The sequence below is a fragment of the Mytilus edulis genome, chromosome 4 (genome assembly GCF_963676685.1).
Source record: "Mytilus edulis chromosome 4, xbMytEdul2.2, whole genome shotgun sequence".
In the NCBI taxonomy this organism is placed as follows: Eukaryota; Metazoa; Mollusca; class Bivalvia; order Mytilida; family Mytilidae; genus Mytilus; species Mytilus edulis.
This window is the reverse complement of record NC_092347.1, coordinates 91,280,146-91,308,025: the sequence shown is the minus strand read 5'-3', so window position 1 is coordinate 91,308,025 and position 27,880 is coordinate 91,280,146. Positions and strand designations below refer to the sequence as shown.

Sequence of the window (27,880 nt, the reverse complement as noted above, 5' to 3'; positions counted from 1 at the left end):
GACACATGTGTTCTATAAAATTTATAATGGAAATGGGAAATATGTTAAAGGGACAACAACCAGATCAGAGAGTAGACAAACGCTGAAGGCCACCAATGGTTCTTCAACCCAGCGAGGAAAATCACGCTCCAGCAGGTGGTCCTCAACTGTATTTATTCATTTGTCTTTTTGAAGAAAGGAAAAATGTGTAAAGCCAATGCTAGCAAAATAACGCTAATGTTTATAAATATTTCTTTAGTTAAAATATTGCATTAGTACCGATGTTATTGTATCAAAACTAGACAGTAATTTCCCCCGAGAGAGTAAATTATCTACCTTGACCAGTGGTATCAAATGACTTGACTAGATGTGAAACGTTTTCTACAAACAGTCTCTGTTTATACATCATGCGTGTCACAGCTTTCATTTGTCTGTTTAATACATTATCACTATCGGTTAAAATTGTGTTGAAACCATCGGCAACCTCTCGTCCAATATCTGGATCACTTAACAAGGACATCAGCTAAAAAGACAAATTATTGCAGTTCTTTTATATAAAATGGTTATTATTCAATGCTAATTTTTTTAAAGGTAGAAAAGTATTGATAGATACATTACTTCATACAAATTCATTAAATGTTTGGTTATTTTTACTGGATTCCAATTTTTAATTCTTCAATATTGTATCAATCAATTCTACTAGTTACAAAAATTAAGAGAGTTACGAAATTTGCTTCCAACATACATGTATTCTTATTGTATATTTCCATTTTTATCAAATATCTTGTGATGAGTGGTATAATAACCAATAACATCTTTTGAAATTTTCAATCATGACAGACTTAATTTTCAGGCTTTTTTGCATCAAAACAAAACAAGGTTTAATAAAAGTTGCCTGGCTTGTACCTCAAGTGAAGAAATGTTTGGTGTCTATGGTACTAGTACTTACAAATAGAATCATTGTTTGTGACCTGATGACCTCTTATTATTACATTACTAGTACTTAAAAATAGAATCATTTCCTTTGACCGCTAGAATTGTCGGTGGTGTCTACAGTACAAGTACTTACAAATAGAATCATAGTTTGTGACCTGATGACCTCTTATTATTACATTACTAGTACTTAAAAATAGAATCATTTCCTTTGACCGCTAGAATTGTCGGTGGTGTCTACAGTACAAGTACTTACAAATAGAATCATAGTTTGTGACCTGATGACCTCTTATTATTACATTACTAGTACTTAAAAAAAGAATCATTTCCTTTGACCGCTAGAATTGTCGGTGGTGTCTACAGTACAAGTACTTACAAATAGAATCATAGTTTGTGACCTGATGACCTCTTATTATTACATTACTAGTACTTAAAAATAGAATCATTTCCTTTGACCGCTAGAATTGTCGGTGGTGTCTACAGTACAAGTACTTACAAATAGAATCATAGTTTGTGACCTGATGACCTCTTATTATTACATTACTAGTACTTAAAAATAGAATCATTTCCTTTGACCGCTAGAATTGTCGGTGGTGTCTACAGTACAAGTACTTACAAATAGAATCATTGTTTGTGACCTGATGACCTCTTATTATTAGGGCTGTTCCAGAAAATACTATGTCCCCCCCAGGGACGGCACTTTTTTTTAACCCCCACCACCCACAGAAATAAAATTTAATTAGAACAGCACTCCCTTTGCATTTTGGTATTTCAAATACAACCACCCACATAATATTTAAAAAAATTGCCTTCCCTGGGGGGGACATAGTATTTTCTGGAACAGCCCTTACATTACTAGTACTTAAAAATAGAATCATTTCCTTTGACCGCTAGAATTGTCGGTGGTGTCTACAGTACAAGTACTTACAAATAGAATCATTGTCTGTGACCTCTGATGACCTCTCATTACTAAAGCTTTAGTCAACCATATAATAATCTGTAAAGCTGCCCCTCTGCTTTCAGAGGTTTTATTTTGTACTGTTTTCTCTATGTCTGATAAATCTATGATTTGTAGAACTGTAATATAAGAAATTGCATTTAAGATTTTTTGTTTTTTTCACTCAGTGAGTGGCAGAACTGTGGGACAACAATGATGTTTTATCATAGGGAAATTAGATGTGTGTTTTTACAGTATATCATTTTGTTTAAATCTTTCTTTTATTTCAGAATTAATTGAAAGAAAACACTACTGCATAAACATAGGAGTTTGACGTCCAGTTTTATTATATAACACTCTTCATTTGATAAGAGACTTTCAGATTTGAATTTCCTTGGAGTATGCTATTTTTGTTATTTTACTTTTTATTCATTGGTCACATATTTCAGTTGCTTGTTTACCACCCTACTTAGATAATTCAGTTGTTTTGTAGGATATCACAACATCTAAAGTGCTCTGTTTTGATATGCAATGCATAAATACCAAAACTTAATTTTAAATTTGACTTTTTTATTTTCAGAACTAAACGATAAATAATCTTTTGAAACTGCTCATAATTCATCTCAGGATTAAAATGTGTAACAGAACAGATATTTTAAGATCTACATTTATATTTATATACTTCAACTAATTCTCAAGTGATCATTCTTCCATATATATTATAAGCTTTCTGATGAGAGGGGGTGAGACATTTTCCCACCACAAAAGAAATTCAATAGCAGCAATTATAGTTTAATCAGTATCACAGGAACATAGAAGAATGTTTTTGTTTATTCTAGATCTAGATCAGTGTTACAAATTGACTACCACACAAGTGCAAAATGTTTCAAGCCCATAACCCCTTTACTTGTAAAGAAAGAACCAAGAAATACTCTACACAGTACTGATAGATTCTGTTCTCCAAAATGTATTATTTTGATTGGTATATTTATTATCATTTTACTACTTGACTGCAAATTATCTATGTGTTAATATTTGTTTTTAATTGTATTGTAATGTGTATGTGAGGACCTCAGAGAAATAAATTTGCGGTATCTAAGGATGTTTTATACCCTCTTTCAATAAAGAATTTATTATCAATATTATAATATAATACTTGAACTAATTTCGACTGCATTTACTATGCATGTAAATGAATAATATTACAGTGATTCAAGAAAATGTTCTTGTTATGCTTCCAAGTGTATGGATTATACACACTTGATGGAAATACCTTTATAATAATGGTAAAAAACAGTCCTTCACATAGACAAAAACAAAATTGTACAATAAGACAAAGTAAAACTTACTATCAGGATGTTTGTTTACTATTCCAGCCAAACATTTACATGCCTCTGTTTGTGTAGTTCTGTGAGGTGATGTTCTAGACAGGTTTAACAACTTCTTGACATATTTATCTTCATCTATAAGCTGCAAGAAATATTAAAGTCGTTTTGAATGTTTAGATAGTGTTTACAACTATATTTTCAATTTCGATGAAGCTGTTGAACTTTGAGAAATTTTATTATTAGTTCATATAAATATTGATCGTTCTTTTTGTCTTATGAGATTACACTAATTTAAAAATAAACAGTTGATATTTACATTTTTCAGTATTTCAGGGCAACAAAAACACCCTCTGACCCAGAATTAAATGTGTATTAATTTAAAAAAAAAAAAGAAAAGATTAATGAACCTGATTCATCACAAGAATTCTAAAATATTTTCCAAGTCAATTGAATGTATATGTAAAAACTGTTAATTTACCTTTTCATTACATGTACAAAGTACTGGCGTTACCATGGATACCATCTGTGTCTGCTGCCATGGTGATGAAACCTATAACAGAAAATTTTTGTTAGTTTCTTTTATGGACTGTAATCTATTCAAAACTATCTTACATTTAATAGAACTTTGAAAACTGATAAGGAAAAATTGACATCTTCATTAATTATACAATATTGTATCATTATTTGAAATCTATCTAATAATAAAATATAACAGCAAAAAAGTGATTTTAGACTGAATTCATCTTTACTAAGTGAAACACCATTATAAGGTAGAGAACCATCAAACAGCCATATTAAAATTTATACATAGTACTTAAAGTATCGGTACTTTAAATTCTGTGGAAAGACAATTGGTGAAGAAACAGCAGGGCCAATGGGTCATAAAACTCAGTAGGTCCGAGTACACAGTTATCGTCCTTTGATTTTCGTTGTCCACGAATATAGTCCTTGTGGACAGTGTGTTACTTGCCAATTTTTGTTATACCCCTTCCAAATTTATTTCTCCATGTTTTATGCCTCATATAGCAAGTTGGGGGGGTGAAATGACACTGTAAAAAAATTTGGGTCATAAATATTAATGTAAAGTAGTGATTAGGTCCAGCTGAAAAAGGTAAAAAATTAGCACTTCGGAAGCTGTCAAAAGATTTCAAGACCCCCTTAACATAAAATTGTCCATATTTTGAGTTAGAGCTGATGAAGTTTTCTATAATTTTGATATAACTTGTCCCAAAAGTAGTACAACACACTGTAAAAATATTATTGAGAAAGCGCAGGTGGGATTTTTTTAATTTTCATTTATTGTCTAAAAGAAATGCACTACAAAATAACTATGTACTCGGACCAGTAATGGGAGTACAAAACTTGTACTTAAGATCCCAAATCCAATATTTTGATCATTTGATTACTTAATCTGAGCACAATGACCATACTCAATAAGTTTAACGACCAGCATGCCTGTATAACTTACATCAAGAGGATTAAATGTTCCATCTGTTATGTCTATAGCACTTGTACTTCCGTGTAAAAACATCTTTGTAACTAAGGAGTAAAGAGCTTGCAGTTGACTGAAAATAAAAACTTCATTAGTTAATATACATTTTACTGTAACTTGATCATAAGTGTTGCTACATGAGTTTTTAAGACGACAATAAGGGTTTCCCCTAGGTCAATTATTTTTTTCGCCACCTCTTTCGCCAAAACAATATATTTTTTCGCAAAGTAACATAAATATATTTTTTGTTTAAAATTTTCCTTTTTTCTAAAATAAAAATACGTGCCCTTTTGTACTAAGAAATGATTTTTACAAAAAAAAAAAATGTTTTATCACTTGAAATTGATCCCTCATTTAAGGTGTAGTAATTACATTGAAGGGTTACTCTCATTCAAACCTATGCTTGAAACATGTGTGTTACTCAAACGACTTTAAAGTACCTCTCAAATCAATTATCTATATCAAAGTCAAAGAAAGGATAAAGTTTTAAATTGGAGATTTTTCTTGCTTTTGAATTTTTTTTTGTCATAACCAGATAACCACAGTTTACTTTTCTGGAATAACATTACAAGAAGGAGAGGAGACGTCAAGAGTTTGCTTCAAACAAGTGCGTCGCAAAATGGTTAATAAATCCTTTATGTGACATGTGACAGACACCATTTAACCATATCATTTTGTCATACAATACAATCAACACCTTTATTAATTAGTCCTTTGTCCAGATAACAATAAAATGCAATCAGCTGATTATTGATTTTCTGTTAAAATCTTAACCAGTTTAAGGTGAATTCCGAGTATTGTCTGAAACGTCTTGAAAAATTGGTTTATTTATACAATTATATGATCAGGTAAAGTAAGAGAAGCCCGATAAAAGTAAATAAACAAGATGGATGAAAATAAATCGTTATATGTATTTCTTTCGCCAAATTCTTTCGCAACTGACGAATTTTAATCGCCACAATTTTTATTTTTTCGCAAATTGTAAAAATGGCGACCGCAAGCAGAAACTCTGATGACAATACAATTCAAATGATTAGTTGCTAGAATAAAGGCTACTGAAGTTGAACAAGGAATATCGTTTAATGTCCAGAGTGTAAATGTATATGATAATGTGATATGAATATCAACCCTGTTTTGTACAAGACTGGCATCCTGAGACAGATTAACAACATGGGGCTAGGGGCTGTCTTGTCTTGCTATATTTTATAGTGACAAAATGGTATTTCGAAATTCCCTGTTTATCAGGAAGGCTTTTAAAATTTGTGGGGCGAACACTGTTAAATCAAAGTGTTTCATCATTTTGACAGTGAAGTATACAGTTACCATAGTGTGAATGTATTTATCATGTCTTATCGTCCTATCCTTTCTCAAACCTATTGTCTAAACTTCTACCAGTTATACTGGTATTATACATACCTGTTATCACATCTTATTGCAATACACTGTATACAACGGGAGAAACTGTTAATAATTCTAGGTGAATGTAGCACTGACGTAGAAGATAAACTATTCTGTATCACAGTTTTATAAATGTTCAATACAACATTGCTATACAAATATTCAAATGACTTCTTGTCATCTAAGTTTTTCTGAATAACTGTTAGTAAACAGTTGACTAGATTATTAGTTCTTTGTTCTGTTTTTTCAATCTCCATTCCTGTAATAAAATATATACTGTTACAAATGTGTGAAAATAAATTACTTATGTCATTGAATATTTTGAAGAATATTTTGTACACGGATTGATTATTGCAAATATCCTGAACCATTGAAAAAGATTAGCCTATTTTTCTAATACTTATATAAGGAGATTGAGTGAAGTTATAAATAGATGATGAAATGAATAAATGCATCATGTCATTCAACATGGGGAGGAGATAAACCTTAACATTTATATATGATGTCATATTTAAAACTTTATAAAGCAGTTAGTTTTGAGATTCCTTTAATAAGAGACTTTTAAATGTTGTAATCTTTACAGAAGATTCTCAATAGTAATATTCATCCAAAATTTAATGCTAGAATATTGTGTTTTATTGTCAATCTGTACATTTTTCTTCAGATCCTACTACCTCATAATCTTGTTTAGATTGTAGACAAGAATGATGCTAGAAAAAACAGGCAAAGACCTCAATAATGATGTAGAAACATCAGATTTTTTTGGTGTCCATCCAATTAATCAATGAAAAGGCATGTAAATTCATAAAACAAATCAAAAGGTGTTGTATGTTCAGAAAAGTTTTTTTGAACTACTTCATGTTGTTTCATACTCTTAACCATAAGAACAATATTGTCAAAACAAATTCCCAATTAAAAGAATAATTGCATTTTATTTTTGGATACTGATTCAATCAGCTTAAAAATCAGTTTGCCATAGCAGGCTTGCTTGATATTCTCGCTGATAAAGTTGTATAAACAAATAAAAGCCACTAATCTATTTGAATAAGGTATAGCTCTTCAATCAATTTACTATAAATGTAACCAACAACTGACTACTATACCTGTTGCCGACTTTCCTGATGAAACTTGTAATAATTCCTTTGATACCATAACCAGGGAATTATAACTGATTGTTACTGTTGATAATACAGCATTAATCTCATTATCCACGTCTTCTGAACCTAAAATAGAGGTATAATAGCATAAACAGAAACAGTCTCAGACCTTGTATGAAAAAAGAACTACTTTGAGACTCTAAAATTTGCATCTTAGTTATTTCATAATGGCAATCCCCAATAGCCTGAACACTATGCTGAGATTTTATAAACATACTTGTCATAACAGAAAAATGTGCTGTTTTTTTCCACAATATCCTACTATGACTTTGTAATTAAACAGATTTATTACATTGTTTGCAATGAATTACATTGATTTCCCAGTTAAATAAAAACCGATAATTTCACATGTGAAATAAACGTGGCTATTTCAATCTCTGACGTCATACAACAATAGGCGTTGTCCAGACATGGATAACGGCGGATCAAAACAAATTGTGAATGCGTAGAAAAAAGATATAGTTCCTTACATGTTTTACATTAATTTCTTTAAAAAAAAAAAACATTTGCCAATGTAATAAAAAGAATAACTAATTAAAGAATTCAATTAGAGAAAAATATTCAACTCGTGACCCAACAACACTGATAATTAACTCATGCGCTACGCGCATTCGTGAATTAATGTGTTGTTCGGTCACTCGTTGAATATTTTTCTCTATTTGAATTCTTCGATTAGTTATTCTATAATTCATGTAGAGTGGGGGGCACATATTCGCCGTTTTATGATTTTGAGGTGTAAACACTTCAAAAGATGGCTGAAATGGAAGAACTATGCCGATAAATTATAATTTTATAACAAATATGATTATTTTTTAAACTTAAACAAAATTGCGGCACTTACTGCAAAGGACCGAAAAACAGACAACGATTTTCGGTCAATTTCCTGAATGAAAAACACGATTTTCAAAAAGTTTTTCGTAGTAATTTTTTTGACTGATTGGCCTACATTTCTGTTTTTTACATCTTTGAAATGTCTGCTGTTCATCTATAATGTAATTTATTTGATAAATATTATATAAAGCTGCAGTTATTTGGTTTTAAATAGATGTGTAAAAACGGCGAATATGTGTCCCCCATTGACAAAACATCAGGAAATTTCAAACACCCTTTAATCTAACTTTACAGGTGATTATTTTCAAACAAACTGGAATGTTTTGCATTTGAAGTTATCTTTATATAGAAATATCAGTTTACTTCAAAAACATATAGACCTGAACATAAACTGTAGAAAACATGGAAAGATATGGCGAAAATGAGCACCCCACTCTATGTTGTGTTTCCTTCACAATGGCAAGTTATCCTACTATCACTTGTACATAAACAGATTTCAAATACCTTGTGTTTCTTTGACTATGTCTTACAATGACTTTGTGCATAAAATAATTTTCAATTGTAATTTTATTTTAGATTCTGTAGAAATGAAAATTTTAACCAAACAGTTACCCTTAATATTGAGTTCACAACTTACAATAAAATGTGCATACCTTTTACTTCATTGTTAAGTCCATCTTTTAATCTTTCCAGTACTTTAGGTATAACTGTAGATTCTAAGACATCTGTATGCTTTTCAGCAATGGTTTTTAAAGGCTCCAAACATGATTTCCTTAAATAAAATAATCAAACAATTAGTAAAGGACAGACTTTGATAGAAATCACTGTACTAGAACATAATGCATTCTGGTTAAAAAATCAAAAGCATTCGGTATAATATTATGATGATTTGTTCATTTGAGATAAAAACAATCACCCATAGCCTAATATAATCTGAAAGGAGAAATACCTCTTTTATATTCCTTGACAGATTTTACATATAAAGAGTTTCAGATTTTTCTAGGATTTTTTTTTTTACTTCAATCCATTAAAACTCACTCCATTTGATAAACTCACTTTAAAAGTGAGTTTATCATATGGAGGAAAGTCATAAATGTTCAATTTGGTAGAAAAACTGTAACAAAAAACAACAAACCCTTTTACCAACAAAATCCATCTTTTATTGGTTCTCCTTTAGAAAAAATAATGTTTCCACAGTAACAGTACAAACTTTCTTACCTAACATCTTTGTCTTGATCATTAAAAGTTTTATCTAATATTAACTCTGTATACACCTGTGTATCTTCTCCGCTAACTTTTAACATCTCATTAACACCTGAGATCCCAGTCATTCTCAGATGGGAACTTGAATCTATCAATGCTGACTTAATGATGGTTGATAACTCAGGTATGTAGGTCAGGAACACTTTGTGACCTATATTAAAAAAATATGTACAACACAAATCAGGTCAACAAAAATTTAATAATGTGAATTCTTGTTTTTAATTCTTTTTTTCTCTCACAAATTCACTCACAGTATTTTTTTGAAGGGATCAAAAATTTCCGTGATATTTGCATTAAGTAAAAAAAAATATAAATTCGTTCAAAACTTGTAACAAGTGCTTAATAGATTCTATGCTAAAAACCACAAGTTTTTCTTTGATTTACAAGCATACTGGAAGAGGTGTTCAGGTCTAACTTATCATCAGTATTGTAGTCTGCTGACAACATTTAATTTATTCTATGTTCCAATCTTTCACTTAAAAGTTGTCAAGTTTTATGTGGGTGACAAAAAAAAAAAGAAAAAAAAAGAAGATGTGGTATGATTGCGAATGAGACAACTCTCCAAATGACACAGAAATTAACAACTATAGGTCCCCTTAGGGCCTTCGACAATGAGCAAAGTCCATACCGCATAGTCAGCTACAAAAGGCCCCAAAATCATAAAATGGCAATGTAAATAATTCAAATGAGAGAACTAATTTATGTACAAAAAATTTACAAAAAGTTGTCTTAATTTTATGTGGGTGACACATTTTAGTAAATCTAGTTGAAAAATTTAGATCAGGTCAAGGATATGTCACATTCCAATGCTTTCAAGTGCAAATATATGTAAGCTGAATAGAGTGATATAGGTTTTCTGTATATTGACTTTTGACACTTTCCCATAATGTAGGTGCTGACAACTCTAATTAATCGACTTATCTTATAACCTATATATAGCTACAACTTACACTGTCCCTGACTGTAGCTGCCGACAACTCTAACAAATCGGCTGATCATTTCTAGCACTAGTTTTCTCTGTGAATTCTGTAAATATATTTCATCATTTTCAAAATACAGACTTGTGATAGTATTTACATATTAATATTATCAGCATTTAGATTTAATATCAAAGAAAGCAGTATTTAATTATAAGTCTTAACTAAATCAGAACTAAGCTAGTTCAATTACTTTTTTTTACCAACATTTATTTTGATCCGATATGATTTCAACAATTAACCAAACTTTACCTACTGGGTTCAAAATAAGGTCAAGTTCATAGTACTCCAGGGTAACAAATAAGTATAAAGTATTACTTGGGTATGCAAATTCAGTTCTAAAGAAGAGATCAAGAGACAGTTACAACTATTTAGTGAATGTTACATAGACTTTTTTTTGTCGGGGAACATAATTGCGTATGAAATAAAATAGACATCCATGCCAACTACAAAGATATTGTCCTATTACCGGTACATTTTGACTGAGCATTTCAATAATAGTTTTTAATCTTAATTAATCTTCAAGATTGAATATAAAATTTAAATATATGAAGCAAACATCATTCCAACATACAAAAGGTCAGAGGAGAAAATGGTGAAAGATTTCTTTTTGTATGGAAATTTAGAATAAAGATTAGAAAATGGTACAGAAATTAAATGTCTACATATAAAGAGCCTTTAGTTGAATATTAATTTCGAGTACATTCCTCGTTTCATCTTTTACTAATAATAACTGAGACAGTGTGAAATGCAGCTGAACTAACTTTTGGGATATCCTGTATATTTACAACCGATGATTTATTATAGAGACCAATCAGATTAGGTGTAACATCTTGTAAGACTTGACAATTTGTAATGTTTGGGATACCCTGTATACTTACAACAGATGATTTATTATATAGACCAATCAGATTAGGTATAACATCTTGTAACACTTGACAACAGGCTGAATCTGATCCCTCAGCACAGGATACCAGCAGACGACAAACTGGTACCAGTAATCTGTTGTCCTCCCCTGTCATATATCTTTTGCAATCTAAAAATATTAATTCAGGTTAAAATAAATATTCAAATCAAGGGTATCCCCCTTATTTATGAAACTTGGATAGGAGGAAACGTTGAAATTAGATTATATTGTTCTCTTACATTTATGTAATTAAAAAAGGCTTTCAAAAAACAAAAGTTTTATTCCCACTAATATTATTCTACAAGTAGTTCATTCTTGACTCCAGGTTCATATAACAATTGAGTTTGTAAGTAAAACCCTTGACACCAATCATAATTGAATAGAATGTTTCTTTTCCTGCCGAAGGTTTGGTGGTTCAATCTGGTTACTCTGGATTTCCCAATCCATTAAAAACTTGCTACCATGTAATAGCCAATAGTGCTGAAAGTGGCATTTTAAACACCAAAATCAATCTATTTTTCTAAGGCATTTCGTTTGCAAGGATGATTTTCTTGGACGTGAACAAATATTTGAAGGGTTAGATTCCAACTTCTACCAGTCCGCAACTAAGAAAAGCCACCGTTTTGGTGCCTCAAAATCTTCATTTTGTCAATATTGAAATTATTAAGATGCGCTTCGAAATGTCTAAATGCCTGTAGCGTATAGGTTTGACATTGGGAGAATACATATGACATCACATTGTTACGATACCAAAGACATTGCTAAAGTTTCTCCAACTTTTCATTTATGTTTTTTTAAGCCAAAATGTTTATTAAATGAAATTTATTTTGATATTTGGCATTAGAATGGAGATAACTGTATTTTATTGTAAGCTTGGCCTTCATAAAACTTTATTTTACTGTTGCAATTGAACGTTATTTACATACCTTGTAAAATTTCGGAGATGTAATTATGAACAGGACCATCTGGGCCTTCCAAAAGACTCTGTATTAATATAAAAAGTAAATCTTTTTATTATTATGTAAGCACTAAACCAATTTAATAAATATATTGTTAAAATAATTACAAACAAATAACATTACAGTTAATTTCAATAATTACAATTTTTTTATTCTAATTAACATGAATGTAGTTTAATAAACCAAAAGTTGTAAAATACAGCATGTATCCTTTCAGACATTATTTCACGGAAATAATAAATCAAAATTATACATTTATTTCAGCTGTATTTGCAGGTGTTATGCCACTAAATCATAGTACGTCACATCCGGTTGCATAAAAAATTGGTCGAAAAAAACAATGTTCGCTTGAATCTGACAGTTGTAGGTAATTAATCCTACATTTCATTGCGGTACAAAAAATCTGCATCATAAACATATATCTTGGGTATTTTAAAGCACCATTATTTTTTTATTTTGGGTTTCTTTAATATACTTTGGAAACTTGAGGTAACATGACCACTAAAGCTTGCACACATTTAAATAAGAGGTGCACATTTGATTGGTTAACTTCCAGTGATGGTTAAATTCTTATATGCAATGAAATGTTATGTGAAATTTTGTCTATAGAATGGGACAGGATAAAACTGTACTCATGCCAAGTATTTCTTTATTTGAAACAAAGATAAATTCTGGACAAATTTTTGAAAAGTGCAAATTTATCAGAGACTAATAGGTTAAAATCAATAAATAAATAATAAATAAATAATTTGTTTATTAAAGTGTCACATATTGATTGCAATAAAAATAACTCGTACACAATATACATACATAATAAAACAACCAATATCACGCCAAAAACTGACTTACGAGACACTATGTTATACCAAATACATATTTACAGATTAAAATAGCGTAAAAATAAAATATTAAAATTAATATACGTCTTTTCCACAAATAAATAATCCTGAGCTTGAATCTCTAATAATTAGTTATATAAAACATATACTCATTTCACAAAAAAATGATAAAAATTCTCATTTCCATTTATAATTGAATATCAGTTTATAAATCAATGGTGGTATTATACCTGCAGCTTAGTTCATATATATATTTTTTATAAACTAATAATCAAAGATACCATGTTTACACTTTGGTATTTCAGACATTATAAATCTATAAAGCAATCTGACATGAAAAAAGTTGAAAGTTAATATGCAACAACTAGAGGCTCTAAAGAGCCTGTGTCGCTCACCTTGGTCTATGTGCATATTAAACAATGAACACAGATGGATTCATGACAAAATTGTGTTTTGGTGTTGGTGATATGTTTGTAGATCTGACTTTATTAAACAATCTTGCTGCTTACAATTATCTCTATCTATAATGAAATTAGCCCAGAAGTGACAGTGGAAAATATTTTGTAAAAATTGTTAAAAATTTACAAAATTTATGAACATTGCTAAAAATTGACTATAAAGGACAATAACTCCTTAAGGGGGTCAATTGACCACTTTGGTCAAGCAGACTTATTTGTAGCTTTTTCTTTGCTGTACGTTATTGCTATTTACAGTTTATTTCTATCTATAATAATATTCAAGATAATAACCAAAAGCTGCAAATTTTGTTTAAATGACCAATTCAGGGGCAGCAACCCAACAACAAGTTGCCCCATTGGTCTGAAAACTTAAAGGCAGATAGATCTTGACCTAATGAACAATTTTATCCACAGCAGATTTTCTCTCAATGCTTTGGTTTCAGAGATATGAGGCAAAAACTGCATTTTACCCTATGTACTATGTACTTTTTTAGCCATGGCGGCATCATGGTTCACGGGCCGGGTCATCGGACACATTTTTTAAACTAGAAACCCCAATGATGATTGTGGACATGTTTGGTTAAATTTGTTCTAGTAGCTTCAGAAGAGAAGATTTTTGTAAAAGATTACAAAATTTACAAAAAAATTGTTAAGAATTGACTACAAAGGGCAATTACTCTTTAAGGGGTCAATTGACCATTTTGGTCATGTTGACTTATTTGTAGAACTTATTTTGCTGAACATTAATGCTGCTTAAAGTTTATCTCTATCTATTATAATATACAAGATAATAACCAATAATGGCAAAATTTCCTTAAAATTACCAATTGGCAGCAAGCCAACAACAGGTTCTAGGATTCATCTAAAAATTTCAGGGCAGATAGATTTTGACCTGAAAAACAATTTATTCTATGTCAATTTTTCTCTAAAGACTTTGGTTTCAGAGATATAAGCCAAAATCTACATTTTCCCCCTATGTTCTATTTTTAGCCATGGTGGCAATCTTGGTTGGTTGGTCGGGTCACTGGACACATTTTTTAAACAAGATTCCCCAATGATGATTGTGGCCAAGTTTGGTTCAATTTGGCTCAGTAGTTTCAGAGGAGAAGATTTTTGTAAAAGTTAACGACGACGGATGAGGACGACGGACAAATGATGCAAAGTGATGAGAAAAGCTCACTTGGGCCAAGTGAGCTAAAAATGAGTGAATAATTATTTCAATAAAGGAAACAATTTTGATGTTTTATTTATGTGATACATTAGAAGCCCAAACACATCAAATGAATGGAAAACAACTGTCATATTCCTGAATTAGGAATTTTCTTATGTACTTTTAGACAAACCTTGGAAAGTGTTTTGACAACCCCTTGGAGGGCCTCTAATGCCTCATGTTCTATAACTGGGTTACCTGAGCTAAAAATCTACAATACAAACCTTGGAAAGTGTCCTGACAATTCCACCGAGGGCCTCTAATGCCGCCTGTTCTATTGCTGGATTACCTGAGCTAAATATCTACAATACATAAGAAATGCAAGTCTTGAGAGAAACATAATACAACTACAACAATGCTTAACCCCACCACATTCTGTATGCATGTGCCTGTCCCAAGTCAGGAGCCTGTAATTCAGTGGTTGTCCTTTGTTTATGTGTTACATATTTGTTTTTTCATTCATTTTCTTTTAGCATAAATTAGGCAGTTTGTTTTCTTGTTTGAATTGTTTTATATTGTCATTTCGAGGCCTTTTATAGCTGACTTTACAGTATGGGCTCTGTTCATTGTTGAAGGCCGTATGGTGATCTATAGTTGTTAATTTCTGTGTCATTTGGTCTCTTGTGGAGAGTTGTCTCATTGGCAATCATACCACATCTTCTTTTTATTTTAAATGTTACCTTCATATATTATTATCTGCAGGTAATTCTATACCTTGAAATGAAACCAAGTGTCTTTGTGAAGATAGAAAGAAATGCAAAATATAAGACAAGAATCTGCGTCAACAGTTTGAACAGGGCACAACACCTGCCTTCAATGACATCCATGCCCTATTTAGTGATGCCTGTCACTTCTTTTTGTCGTTTCATGCGGGTCCTGCCTTTTTTTCCTGGGAAATTTGCTTTTTCTTTGGGTGAGTTTTATCTGAATGTTGGTCGCTTTTTTTCCTTTAAATTACCAACAAATTTTTTATTCTTCAATGAACAGGAAGTTCAGCTAGCTGCGTAAACTGTTGAATTAAGTGACCCAATAAGCGCATGACTTCACTTGACAGCTTTGGTGTCAAACACACTGTTAAATACATATAAATTACCAAGTATTTGCAACTGAGAACTGACAGCTAAAAATGCCTCAAATAGGGAAAATTACAGGGATAGTACCAAGGAGTTCATAATTACAGGGGCTTTGTTAGGGATACTTTGAAACAGCATCCTGTTACAATTATGTATATTTAACAGTGTTTGAAATTATTCATAACTACGTACAGCAATACTATTTCTCCTAGAACTTACCTCACTTTTGATACAGTTATATAAAGATGTTTGAAACTCTTTTAGTGGTTTTATTCCATACAACTCAACACATTCACTCTAAAATAAATAAGAGAAATAAAAATATCAATTCACTTTCCTAATAGAAATTGTTTGGGAAATTCATATAAAAACCTGTCACCATCATCTCATATTTGAATAAATAATGTAGAAACATTCAATTTGTTGTAAACAGTATAATACAAAACAGATGTACTTTTTTTTTATAATGGTGATCTTTTCAACAGCCCTTGAATATATGTATTGACTAGATATGGTTTTGCTTTTTCAGATTTTAAGTACAGCTAATTGCTTTCTTCTCATCTGGTTGGAGATTTTTTTACTGGTGTCATCTTTATCAATATAAAAAATTTGAGAAATTTGTAAGCGACAGCATCTAAATTAATATCCCTACCAAAGTCTGTAAGCTATCTAACTTAGCACTCTGTACATCTGATGTCAGTTTCTCTAACAGTAATGGGTAGGTATACTCAGCAAACTTCTCTGTGGCACTCAGACATCCACGTAAACCTTTAATCAGGTCGTCTCTAGTTATCTTATAGTTATCATTGGGAGGCTGTTATGGAAAACAATTATAAAAGCATTGATTAAATGACATAGATATAAGAAGATGTGGTATGAGTGCCAATGAGACAACTCTCCATCCATGTCTTCTTTCCTTATAACTCTATCCTCTTTTTTTCTGCATCAATTTGACAATCAAGTGCATGTTAACAAAAACTCGCAGAAGCCAAATCTTAATTTCATAAATTTGAAATGTTTTTGATTGCATACCAATGTAAAGAACCGTTCATCATTTTTGAAAAAGACTATGAATGAAAATCGAAATATTTATCTTCCCTTGATGATAGATTGATTGGGAAATGAACCAGAGTTATCTAATGGTAATCACAGAGAGGGACTAGCAAGCAATTTTTTATTGTAGCTTATTCAATGTTAAAACAATTTTCCACTATAAACGAATGTTACTTTATACAAATATAAGGACTTTCTTAGCTAAATCTACAAATTTTATTTAGATATTATGATTTTTTATTGCAATAGATTAATATGCTATGCAATTTATCAAGTACTTCCAACGAGTTTTTGACACTCCAAAATTATGCATTCATAGAAAGTAATAGTTTTAGAATAAAACATTTTTTACTTATTTTCAGATATAATGATGGACCAAGTATAAGTCCATCATCAAGGTTTGTTGATGAATTTAGTGTAAAATCGGGTACAAATAGTGTTATACATGAAATGATCCACATTATATATCAGTCAATGAATACAAAGTTTAGATATATATTGGTTGTGGTTGTTTATAATATATACATACTGGTGTAAAATCTATTGGAAAGTAACAGGATGTAACTTCAAACATTTCCTCCACAAATACACCTGAAAACAATATCCATGAATAGAGAAGTTTCATTATTACCATAAAAGACTATGCACAAAATCAGAATCAATAAATAGCATGCAAAATAGTTTTTTTATTCTTATCTTTAATAGGTTTGTGTTAATATTTCTTACTTTTCAATTAAAATTTACAAGTGATTATTACTTTCCTGCACTTGAAACATTTATTGGTAGCTTCTGGCGGCAACAATTTTTTATTTATTTTGGAATCTTTTTTTCTCTGCTCTTATGTCATAACAAGATTTCACAAGTTTTTTTATGTATTTTTCCTACAAAATTATAATTTTTCTGTAGATAGGGCTTTGTTTACATTTCTATTTTGCCCAGCCAAATTGACCAACTCTTCAAATTTACTGTTTGAGCTGACAATAAAATCAAAAAGCTAGAATTAACTTGTAATTTTGGAATTGAATGATTGTATTCTGCAATTCAATGATTTGTAAAAGCATTATTCAGCACACTATCAGTATGGAGGACATTCACACTTCATACATTGTGTGCTTTGGTCAACATAGAAATGTTCAATTCAAAAGTAATTTATAGTTATTTTAGATTTTAAAAAGTAAGGCTTATAGACTCTTCGAAATTCAAAGGTATAGATCCAATATTCTCTTCTCAGTCCTAAGCAGATTGAGACAAAATTTCTAAAGGTCCAAAAATTAATTTCTGCATCCAATCAAAAAGCACCACACAAAGATTAGGTGTAAATATAGAAAATATAAATAAAGTTTGGATCATGTCAAGGGTCTTTATCCCCAAACTATCGGATAATACTAAGTGACACTTTCAAAATACTGAGTAAACTTATTGAAGTGTTTGAGTATGTGCCTTTGCCAACAAAGGAAGGTCACCTTAAATCTGCAATTTGGGATGTAAAAAATGCAGTAGATGCATCCATATTTTACATCTCTGAAACTAAGAGTGCTTTCATCATTCAAGAATGATGTAGTAGAAGGGGGTTTTCTGTAGTATATGTATCTAGATTGTGAAGCCCTATATTCACAAATTCTGTTTTAATTCTGCAAAGAGTGGAAAGGAGGGTACTGGATCGTTATCCTTTCCTAGGAAATATGGGTTTCTTCATGACTATTTTCATAATCATGGTTTAATTGTTAAGATTTGTAAAATCACTGCTCATACCTAAATCTTTTAATTTGGCAGGTTTAAATTGGTAATATAAGTGTTTAGTAAAATATGTATCAGTAATCTTTCCAAATGTTTCAATTGAGGCCTTAGGAATGTTTATTCACTGTAATTCTGAGTAATGATATAATAAATACAAAACAATATAAAACAAACCTAATGAGAAATTAAGAATAATAGTTCTTGCACACTGAAAACAGGTCATTAAATTTCTTGGATCTTTTTCTGTGTCCATTACTTGTATGAATCCTAACACAAAGTCAGCTTCCATCTTTTTAAGTTCTGAAATAAACATTAAAATAAAAAAAATATCACAAGATTATGAAATTCATTTTCAATTTTCAATTTCAGCAGATACAGTGGCAACAAAAAATATTTTGAAAAAAGCACAATATTCCACTTGAAATTATCTCAAGTAGCGATTTTGTCAACATATTATTTGTTCCACCTAGCATGCCTAGCAGAAATTTAATTGGAAACATTTTATAAACAATGTCATAATATCTGTTCCTGCTGTAACAAATATTCTATGCCCTTCATTCTGTAAGAAAAAAATACTGTAATATTTGTTTCAGTGGAAAATAATATTACAGAATGTTTCTTCCACTTGGAACTTATATCATGAAGGAACTTTTTTAATTAACATGTTAACAACCAGATAGTTTTTAGTCTTTCTAACCCAGTTTTGAACCATAGTTTAAATATATCAGTACTGTTGCAATTCCAACTCTGTACAGTACATATCAAGTATTTTCAATAAACATGATAATAGTTTCCATACCATAAAGAAAATAGTGGAAATTTTATAAGGATAAACACAGTTTTATCTCTTAATGATTAAACGTAAAATATGTAGTGTCCAGTAGCAAGTCAGGAGCCTCTGGGCTTTGTTAGTCTTGTATGATATATTAATGTGTTGGAGTTAAGTATGGCGTCCATTTTCACTGAACTAGTACACATGTTTGTTTAGGGGCCAGCTGAGGCACGCTTCCAGGTGCAGGATTATCTCGCTGTGTTGAAGACCCTTTAGTGGCCTTTGGTTGTTTTCTGATCTTTGGTCGTTGGTTGTCTCATTGACACATTCACCATTCCCATTCTGAATTTTATAACAAACATTTTGGTGATAATTGCAAGTTACTGGGATACAACTTGTTCCTTCTTTGTACTGTATCAACATGCAAAGTCTGACATTTAAAGTGCTAACTCATCAGCTCAGGTTCATTATTCTAATTCTTAACTGACCAGTCTATGATCTTACTATCAAATGCCATGCATCAACTAACTTGGTAAAATCAGCTGCAACCACCAAATTTAAGGTCTATGTTTTTTTTACTTGACCCTGCACAGAATCAAATACATTCCTCACTAAAGGCAACCACACTATCAATAGACAGGCAGTAAATATTTACAAACTAGATGTGTATTTTTTATTTACTTGCCTTTCAATCTTGTATCGAGAAATCTAGCTATCAATGTATACACATTACATCAGTCTGATTGAGATTTTACTTGCCTTCCAATCTTATGTCAAGAAATCTTGCTATCAATGTATACACCCTGCAGGATGTCTGATTGGGATTTTACTTACCATTCAATCATGTGTCAAGAAATCTTGCTATGTATACGTATACACCCTGCAGGATGTCTGACTGAGATTTTACTTACCATTCAATCTTGTGTCCAGAAATCTTGCTATCAATGTATACACATTACATCTGTCTGATTGAGATTTTACTTAACATTCAATCTTGTGTCCAGAAATCTTGCTATCAATGTATACACATTACATCTGTCTGATTGAGATTTTACTTACCTTCCAATCTTGTGTCCAGAAATCTTGCTATCAATGTATACACATTACATCTGTCTGATTGAGATTTTACTTACCTTCCAATCTTGTGTCCAGAAATCTTGCTATCAATGTATACACATTACATCTGTCTGACTGAGATTTTACTTGCCTTCCAATCTTGTGTCCAGAAATCTTGCTATCAATGTATACACCCTGCATCTGTCTGATTGAGATTTTACTTACCATTCAATCTTGTGTCAAGAAATCTTGCTATCAATGTATACACATTACATCTGTCTGACTGAGATTTTACTTGCCTTCCAATCTTGTGTCAAGAAATCTTGCTATCAATGTATACACACTGCATGATGTCTGATTGAGATTTTACTTACCATTCAATCTTGTGTCCAGAAATCTTGCTATCAATGTATACACACTGCATGATGTCTGATTGAGATTTTACTTACCATTCAATGTTGTGTCAAGAAATCTTGCTATCAATGTATACACCCTGCATCTGTCTTATTGAGATTTTACTTGCCTTCCAATCTTGTGTCCAGAAATCTTGCTATCAATGTATACACCCTGCATCTGTCTTATTGAGATTTTACTTGCCTTTCAATCTTGTGTCAAGAAATCTTGCTATCAATGTATACATGTTCCAGACCATATGAGTATTTGGACCGTACGCGTACGGTCCGGACCCTATACGTATACTCGTACGGTCCGACCATACGCGTACGGTCGGACCGTATGAGTATACGCGTACGGTCCAGCTGATGTTTTGGGATCACATTGGTTAAATTTAAACAAATATTTATCAAAATCATTATTTTTAGTTATACAAATTGATTTTATTACATGTATATGGATGAAATGATTAAGCGAACAATTGAAATTAAATATGTGTTTATTTTTATATCCGTGATTCCAATTTTGGTACTCAAGGTGACACTGACTTCCACAAAGAACGTCATATTTTTTTTTACAGTAACATAATTTGTTCATGCACGTTGCTTTGCATTTTTTTTTGTAAAGTTCCTTAATATTCTAAAACGATTGTCCTCCCACTCTAAGTCTAAGTTTACTTCCGATAACTTCAATTTTAATTAGCATACTTGGCTTCAATATATGAATTACTGACATGCTAAATACAGGAGATTAACAGATTAAATAAACGTGATTTTTAAAAATAATTATAACATTATTTTGTTTTATTTCAATTACTATTGAACTTTTTACATTAATTTGAGATGTAAGCTATGTTGATCTGTTATATACATTTGTATCTGATAAACGTGACCAACTTCTTAATATTAGTCAGACCGTACGCGTACGGTCCGACCGTATGCGTATTTTGAAAATATACGCATACGGTCCAGACCGTACGCGTACGGTCCAAATACTCATACGGTCTGGAACATACACACTGCATCTGTCTGATTGAGATTTTACTTACCTTTCAATCTTGTGTCCAGAAATCTTGATATCAATGTATACACCCTGCATCTGTCTGATTGAGATTTTACTTACCATTCAATCTTGTGTCAAGAAATCTTGCTATCAATGTATACACATTACATCTGTCTGATTGAGATTTTACGTACCTTCCAATCTTGTGTCCAGAAATCTTGCTATCAATGTATACACCCTGCAGGATGTCTGATTGAGATTTTACTTACCATTCAATCTTGTGTCCAGAAATCTTGATATCAATGTATACACACTGCATCTGTCTGACTGAGATTTTACTTGCCTTCCAATCTTGTGTCCAGAAATCTAGCTATCAATGTATACACCCTGCATCTGTCTGATTGAGATTTTACTTGCCTTCCAATCTTGTGTCCAGAAATCTAGCTATCAATGTATACACATTACATCTGTCTGATTGAGATTTTACTTAACATTCAATCTTGTGTCCAGAAATCTTGCTATCAATGTATACACCCTGCAGGATGTCTGACTGAGATTTTACTTGCCTTCCAATCTTGTGTCCAGAAATCTTGCTTCAATGTATACACCCTGCAGGATGTCTGACTGAGATTTTACTTACCTTCCAATCTTGTGTCCAGAAATCTAGCTATCAATGTATACACATTACATCTGTCTGATTGAGATTTTACTTACCATTCAATCTTGTGTCCAGAAATCTTGCTATCAATGTATACACCCTGCAGGATGTCTGACTGAGATTTTACTTGCCTTCCAATCTTGTGTCCAGAAATCTTGCTTCAATGTATACACCCTGCAGGATGTCTGACTGAGATTTTACTTACCATTCAATCTTGTGTCCAGAAATCTTGCTATCAATGTATACACATTACATCTGTCTGATTGAGATTTTACTTACCTTCCAATCTTGTGTCCAGAAATCTTGCTATCAATGTATACACCCTGCAGGATGTCTGATTGAGATTTTACTTACCATTCAATCTTGTGTCCAGAAATCTTGATATCAATGTATACACACTGCATCTGTCTGACTGAGATTTTACTTAACTTCCAATCTTGTGTCCAGAAATCTTGCTATCAATGTATACACCCTGCATCTGTCTGATTGAGATTTTACTTGCCTTCCAATCTTGTGTCCAGAAATCTAGCTATCAATGTATACACATTACATCTGTCTGATTGAGATTTTACTTACCATTCAATCTTGTGTCCAGAAATCTTGCTATCAATGTATACACCCTGCAGGATGTCTGACTGAGATTTTACTTGCCTTCCAATCTTGTGTCAAGAAATCTTGCTATCAATGTATACACCCTGCAGGATGTCTGACTGAGATTTTACTTACCATTCAATCTTGTGTCCAGAAATCTTGCTATCAATGTATACACATTACATCTGTCTGACTGAGATTTTACTTGCCTTCCAATCTTGTGTCCAGAAATCTTGCTATCAATGTATACACCCTGCAGGATGTCTGATTGAGATTTTACTTACCATTCAATCTTGTGTCCAGAAATCTATCTATCAATGTATACACATTACATCTGTCTGATTGAGATTTTACTTACCATTCAATCTTGTGTCCAGAAATCTAGCTATCAATGTATACACATTACATCTGTCTGATTGAGATTTTACTTACCATTCAATCTTGTGTCCAGAAATCTTGCTATCAATGTATACACCCTGCATCTGTCTGATTGAGATTTTACTTGCCTTCCAATCTTGTGTCCAGAAATCTTGCTATCAATGTATACACCCTGCATCTGTCTGATTGAGATTTTACTTACCATTCAATCTTGTGTCCAGAAATCTTGATATCAATGTATACACCCTGCATCTGTCTGATTGAGATTTTACTTACCATTCAATCTTGTGTCCAGAAATCTAGCTATCAATGTATACACATTACATCTGTCTGATTGAGATTTTACTTACCATTCAATCTTGTGTCCAGAAATCGTGCTATCAATGTATACACATTACATCTGTCTGATTGAGATAGAGACTGATTCTGTACATTCTGGAAGATAATTTTACAAATCTTGCTGGCTTGACCATCAGGAAACTTCTTAAACCCACTCTAAATGAAAAGAAAAAAAATTTAATCATGGTTATAGCTTTTTTTTAAATTCAATAAATTTAAAGCTTAAGGGCATCCGATACAGTTTCAAGGGAGTTAACTCTTGGCGCGACGTTAAGCGTTTGAATTCCCGCAAAACGTCACTTTTTACGGGACGTAATGTGTGTCATTTTCCGTAATAAGAAACGTAATGTGGAATTTCCATGCTCCAATTTCTGTTTCTCCCGCATGCTAATTTCTACGCCATTAATATTAGTCAGTGCATTTGATTCTACCAGGATAACAGTCTAATAACATAATAAGAAATAAAACACATTATTGTTTCTTTGAGATCTTCAACAAATATCGTAAAGTGAGCAATCTCAAGACGACTGACCCTTTTGGTGTTACTAATATCATGCATGTCAATTAAAATTTTATTATCATTCATCTTCCACGATTTGGTCCGAATCCGATTTTTTATTACAGCACAGAAAACCAATGATATTTTAAAACAAATACCGAAAATGTATGTACACGAAGAAGTCTATTTCCTTTCTAAACAATTTATTCAATTTATTTATGTAAAAAAAATAATGGTATGCCGCTAATACAAACAATGATACAACTTTTATAAAAGAACAAAGTTTTTATTTCCTCCACGTTGCACGTAGTTTATCTAACAAAAGGCAATAGCAAACAATATGTTTATACACCCATAAAAATTTTGACGGGACATAATGGTATAAAAATGCCCGCGTCCGTCTGTCCGTCGTAAATATGGTACAGCATATTATCATTAAACTGAACATGGTTGTTTTTTTCAGTCATGATGGTGAAACGATCTGTATCATTTTTGGTGAACTTTATGAGTTACAGGACTTCGTAACTAGAACAGTTTTTTTTTTTACAGTTCACGCTGTATCTAGAAAAAGTTTTATGACTATTGCTCAAAACTTTACACACTTCTTGGTTATATAATTCTGAAGAATTTGTATATACTTTTGAGAATGATTCAGAATTTGATTTTAGAGTTATTGAGTTTATGACAAAAAGGGGTTGGGGGTTCACATGTCGCGCCGTATCTCAGAAACTATCTATAATTATTGCATAAAACTTCACATACTTTTTAGTTAAATTATTCTTAAGATCTGTATACTTTGGTGATGATTCTTTAATTCATTTTTGAGTTCTTAAATTTTTATTGAGCTTCAATTTGGGGATCATATAAAACATATTGTGATATATAAACTTCCTATTGAGCAAGAATAATGAATGAGTCAGGATATACCTAGCATGACTTCCCGTACAACCCCCGTGTTATTTTAAAAACATATATTATGTTGGTTTTTTTTCATAAGAGGAAGGGCGTATCATGCGCGCGAAGCGCAGCTGTTTATTTTTTTCTTTATTTTTTTATAGATATATTAGAGAAATGACGGAATGACAGAAAATACAATGCAATTTTCAATACAATTAATATTTCCAAATGGCATAACTCTTTTTAAGAATAGTTGATATGCACTGATTTTCGAACGTGTCCATACGATATCAGTTTTATAGAAAGTAGGCAAGAATGGTACACTTGAAAAATCTAATTAACCAGAAGTCCGGAAGGACAGACAGGGGAATGGACATGCGGTATTTTATGTACGCGCTGTGGTGAAAAAAATATATAGTTATTTAGCATTAAAATTACGCTATGAGAGAATGATTTTAATCGCAACTAATCGTAATATATCCAGTCCTCTTGCTATTTATTCAATCGTTTATTAGCCAAATCAAAAATTTCAAAATTATAGTTTCTCTGTCTGGACAAAAGCATCCATTAGCAAATTGAAGATTCTCCTTTGTAAGATTTTGCTTCTGTTTTCTGACCACATAAAACAGAAGATGTGGTATAATTGCCAATTAGACAACTCTCAACAAGAGACAAACATGACACAGAAATTAACAACTATAGGTCACCGTACGGTCTTCAACAGTGAGCAAAACCCATACCGCATAGTCAGCTATAAAAGGTCCCGAAATGACAAGGTAAAACAACTCAAACGAGAAAAGTAACGGCATAATTTATGTGCTGCAATTTATGTATACAAAAAAAGAAGTTCCGTTTGCAGGAGAATGCTGAGTTCACACGTAATTCGAATTAGTTTAATTTGCAATCGAAATGTTTTACGTCCTAGCGTAAATTCTAATTCAAATTGCAATGCGCGTCAAATTTGATTACTGTCCAGTCGACACTAACTTTTTTAAATTTGTATCAACAAAAACGGATTTTCTCAGTGATAAAAACGTAAATTAAAGGATATGTTCTAAATTGCCGAGTCTTTAACTTTTGAAAGCTGTAAAAATTATCAACAGTCCGTAATAACTTTTCTTGAGATGTTTCTCACTTAGACCACAAACACAGAGAGGTATTTGTTATTCACATGATTTTACTTTCGAAAACAATGTTACCAATTTATAGATAGTACTTTACAAGCAATATTTATACTTCTGAAAAATGTCGCCGGTAATTTGAAGCGATAACGTCGAAATTGTCTGCCAGCGACGTCGTGCACTTTAGCGCTAACGTTGAGGTTACAAAGGGGTGACGCAATTTTTTAGGATAAATCGCGATTATCATGGAATCCAGCACGGTGAACTATATTTTTTATTTGAGATTTGGAGAAAGCATGACAAAATGCAGTTTATGCAGAAAAATGATAAAAATGACATTTTCAGAAACAGTTTTTTTCCATTTTTTTAGGTTTAGAAAAATACAACTTTGAGCATCTGGTCCGCAATGTCAAGCAAGACTTGAATAATTTTATAGTTATTCGTGTAGTGATTTATTTTTTTCTTTATTGCCATTTATCACAGCTTCAGATTGAACCCGATCTTAATAATTTACGACGAAAAATATCTGCTCCAAAATTTTTTATAACATTGCCTAATTTTTTTACAAAATTGCACAAATCCCCAATTTTCAGCCTCAATTTTCTCGAAAACAAGCACGGTGACCTATGTTTTATTTTGTGTTTTATTTTATAACTCGCCAAGGCCTACAATATATTTCAAAATTATAAAAATGACATTATATCGAGAAACTGTATCGGATGCCCTTAAGTATTACACTGGTTGCAAGGAATAACCGAGATTTCACAGTGAAATGAAAATGGATAATTTTACATGTGAAATAAATCTGATAATTTAACTCTCCTGATGTCATACAACAATTATTACTAATAGGGCGATGATGCTGCATCAAAATAAATTGGAAATGCATATAAAAAGATATAGTTCTTTGTGTTACATACTTCATGTTCATAAAAAAAAAGGCCATTGAAAATGTAATAATAAAATAACTAATTAAAGAATTCAAATATTGAAAAATATTCAATTTGTGAGCGGACAACACGGATAATTCGCTTGTTCTGTCACTTGTTGTTTATTTTTCTTTATTAGATTTTTTTTTATTTGTGTTTCTATAATTACAAAGTATTTCTAATAGCTGAAATGAATACCTAAGGAATCAAATCAACCAAATAATTTAAAGTAAGGAGAAGCGGCATGAAAACATTATTATCATACAGTCTATTTACCATTAGAACATTTCATATACGGTACACCTATCAAATTGGGACAATATCAAGTTTAAAGATCTGTGGTTTTTATCTACAAACCTTTACAGACAATATATGACTTAACAATTGCTATTGGCATAGTGTAAATTTATATTGAGAAATTTTAGGTATTGATTATTAAATTAAATGTTTTGTAGTACAAAGAGAACAGGCATTCTTATATAGCTAAGACCTCTATATTCATTCAATATAAAATATGTACACAGTAACTGTGAACATGTTTTTTCTATATATATTGTACAACACAATTTCTATGTCTATTCTAGATAGTGAAAGAAGGGTTTGCAGGATCATCACTTCTATTAATTCTGTCCCCAGTATTATGTGCCTACACATGCATATGATATTTTATACATAACAGTGTAAAATCACTGCATAATATACCTTATGAAACTT

At 31.5% G+C, this 27,880-nt stretch overlaps 1 protein-coding gene across 1 annotated transcript in view; it reads right to left on the bottom strand.

The window, feature by feature from the left end:
- LOC139521035 (MMS19 nucleotide excision repair protein homolog) overlaps positions 1–27,880 on the bottom strand; it is a 58,476-nt gene that overhangs the window by 9,481 nt on the left and 21,115 nt on the right. Inside the window, exons 5-22 of the mRNA XM_071314205.1 lie at positions 23,732–23,876; positions 18,706–18,831; positions 17,324–17,385; positions 16,394–16,555; positions 15,961–16,038; positions 14,893–14,970; positions 12,129–12,186; positions 11,177–11,331; positions 10,269–10,344; positions 9,274–9,469; positions 8,709–8,827; positions 7,171–7,290; positions 6,086–6,326; positions 4,646–4,742; positions 3,656–3,727; positions 3,199–3,319; positions 1,841–1,989; positions 316–502 (exon numbers count right to left, since the gene is read on the bottom strand). Coding sequence (XP_071170306.1) covers positions 316–502; positions 1,841–1,989; positions 3,199–3,319; positions 3,656–3,727; positions 4,646–4,742; positions 6,086–6,326; positions 7,171–7,290; positions 8,709–8,827; positions 9,274–9,469; positions 10,269–10,344; positions 11,177–11,331; positions 12,129–12,186; positions 14,893–14,970; positions 15,961–16,038; positions 16,394–16,555; positions 17,324–17,385; positions 18,706–18,831; positions 23,732–23,876 — 2,242 coding nt within the window. The remainder of the gene's footprint in view (positions 1–315; positions 503–1,840; positions 1,990–3,198; positions 3,320–3,655; positions 3,728–4,645; positions 4,743–6,085; positions 6,327–7,170; positions 7,291–8,708; positions 8,828–9,273; positions 9,470–10,268; positions 10,345–11,176; positions 11,332–12,128; positions 12,187–14,892; positions 14,971–15,960; positions 16,039–16,393; positions 16,556–17,323; positions 17,386–18,705; positions 18,832–23,731; positions 23,877–27,880) is intronic.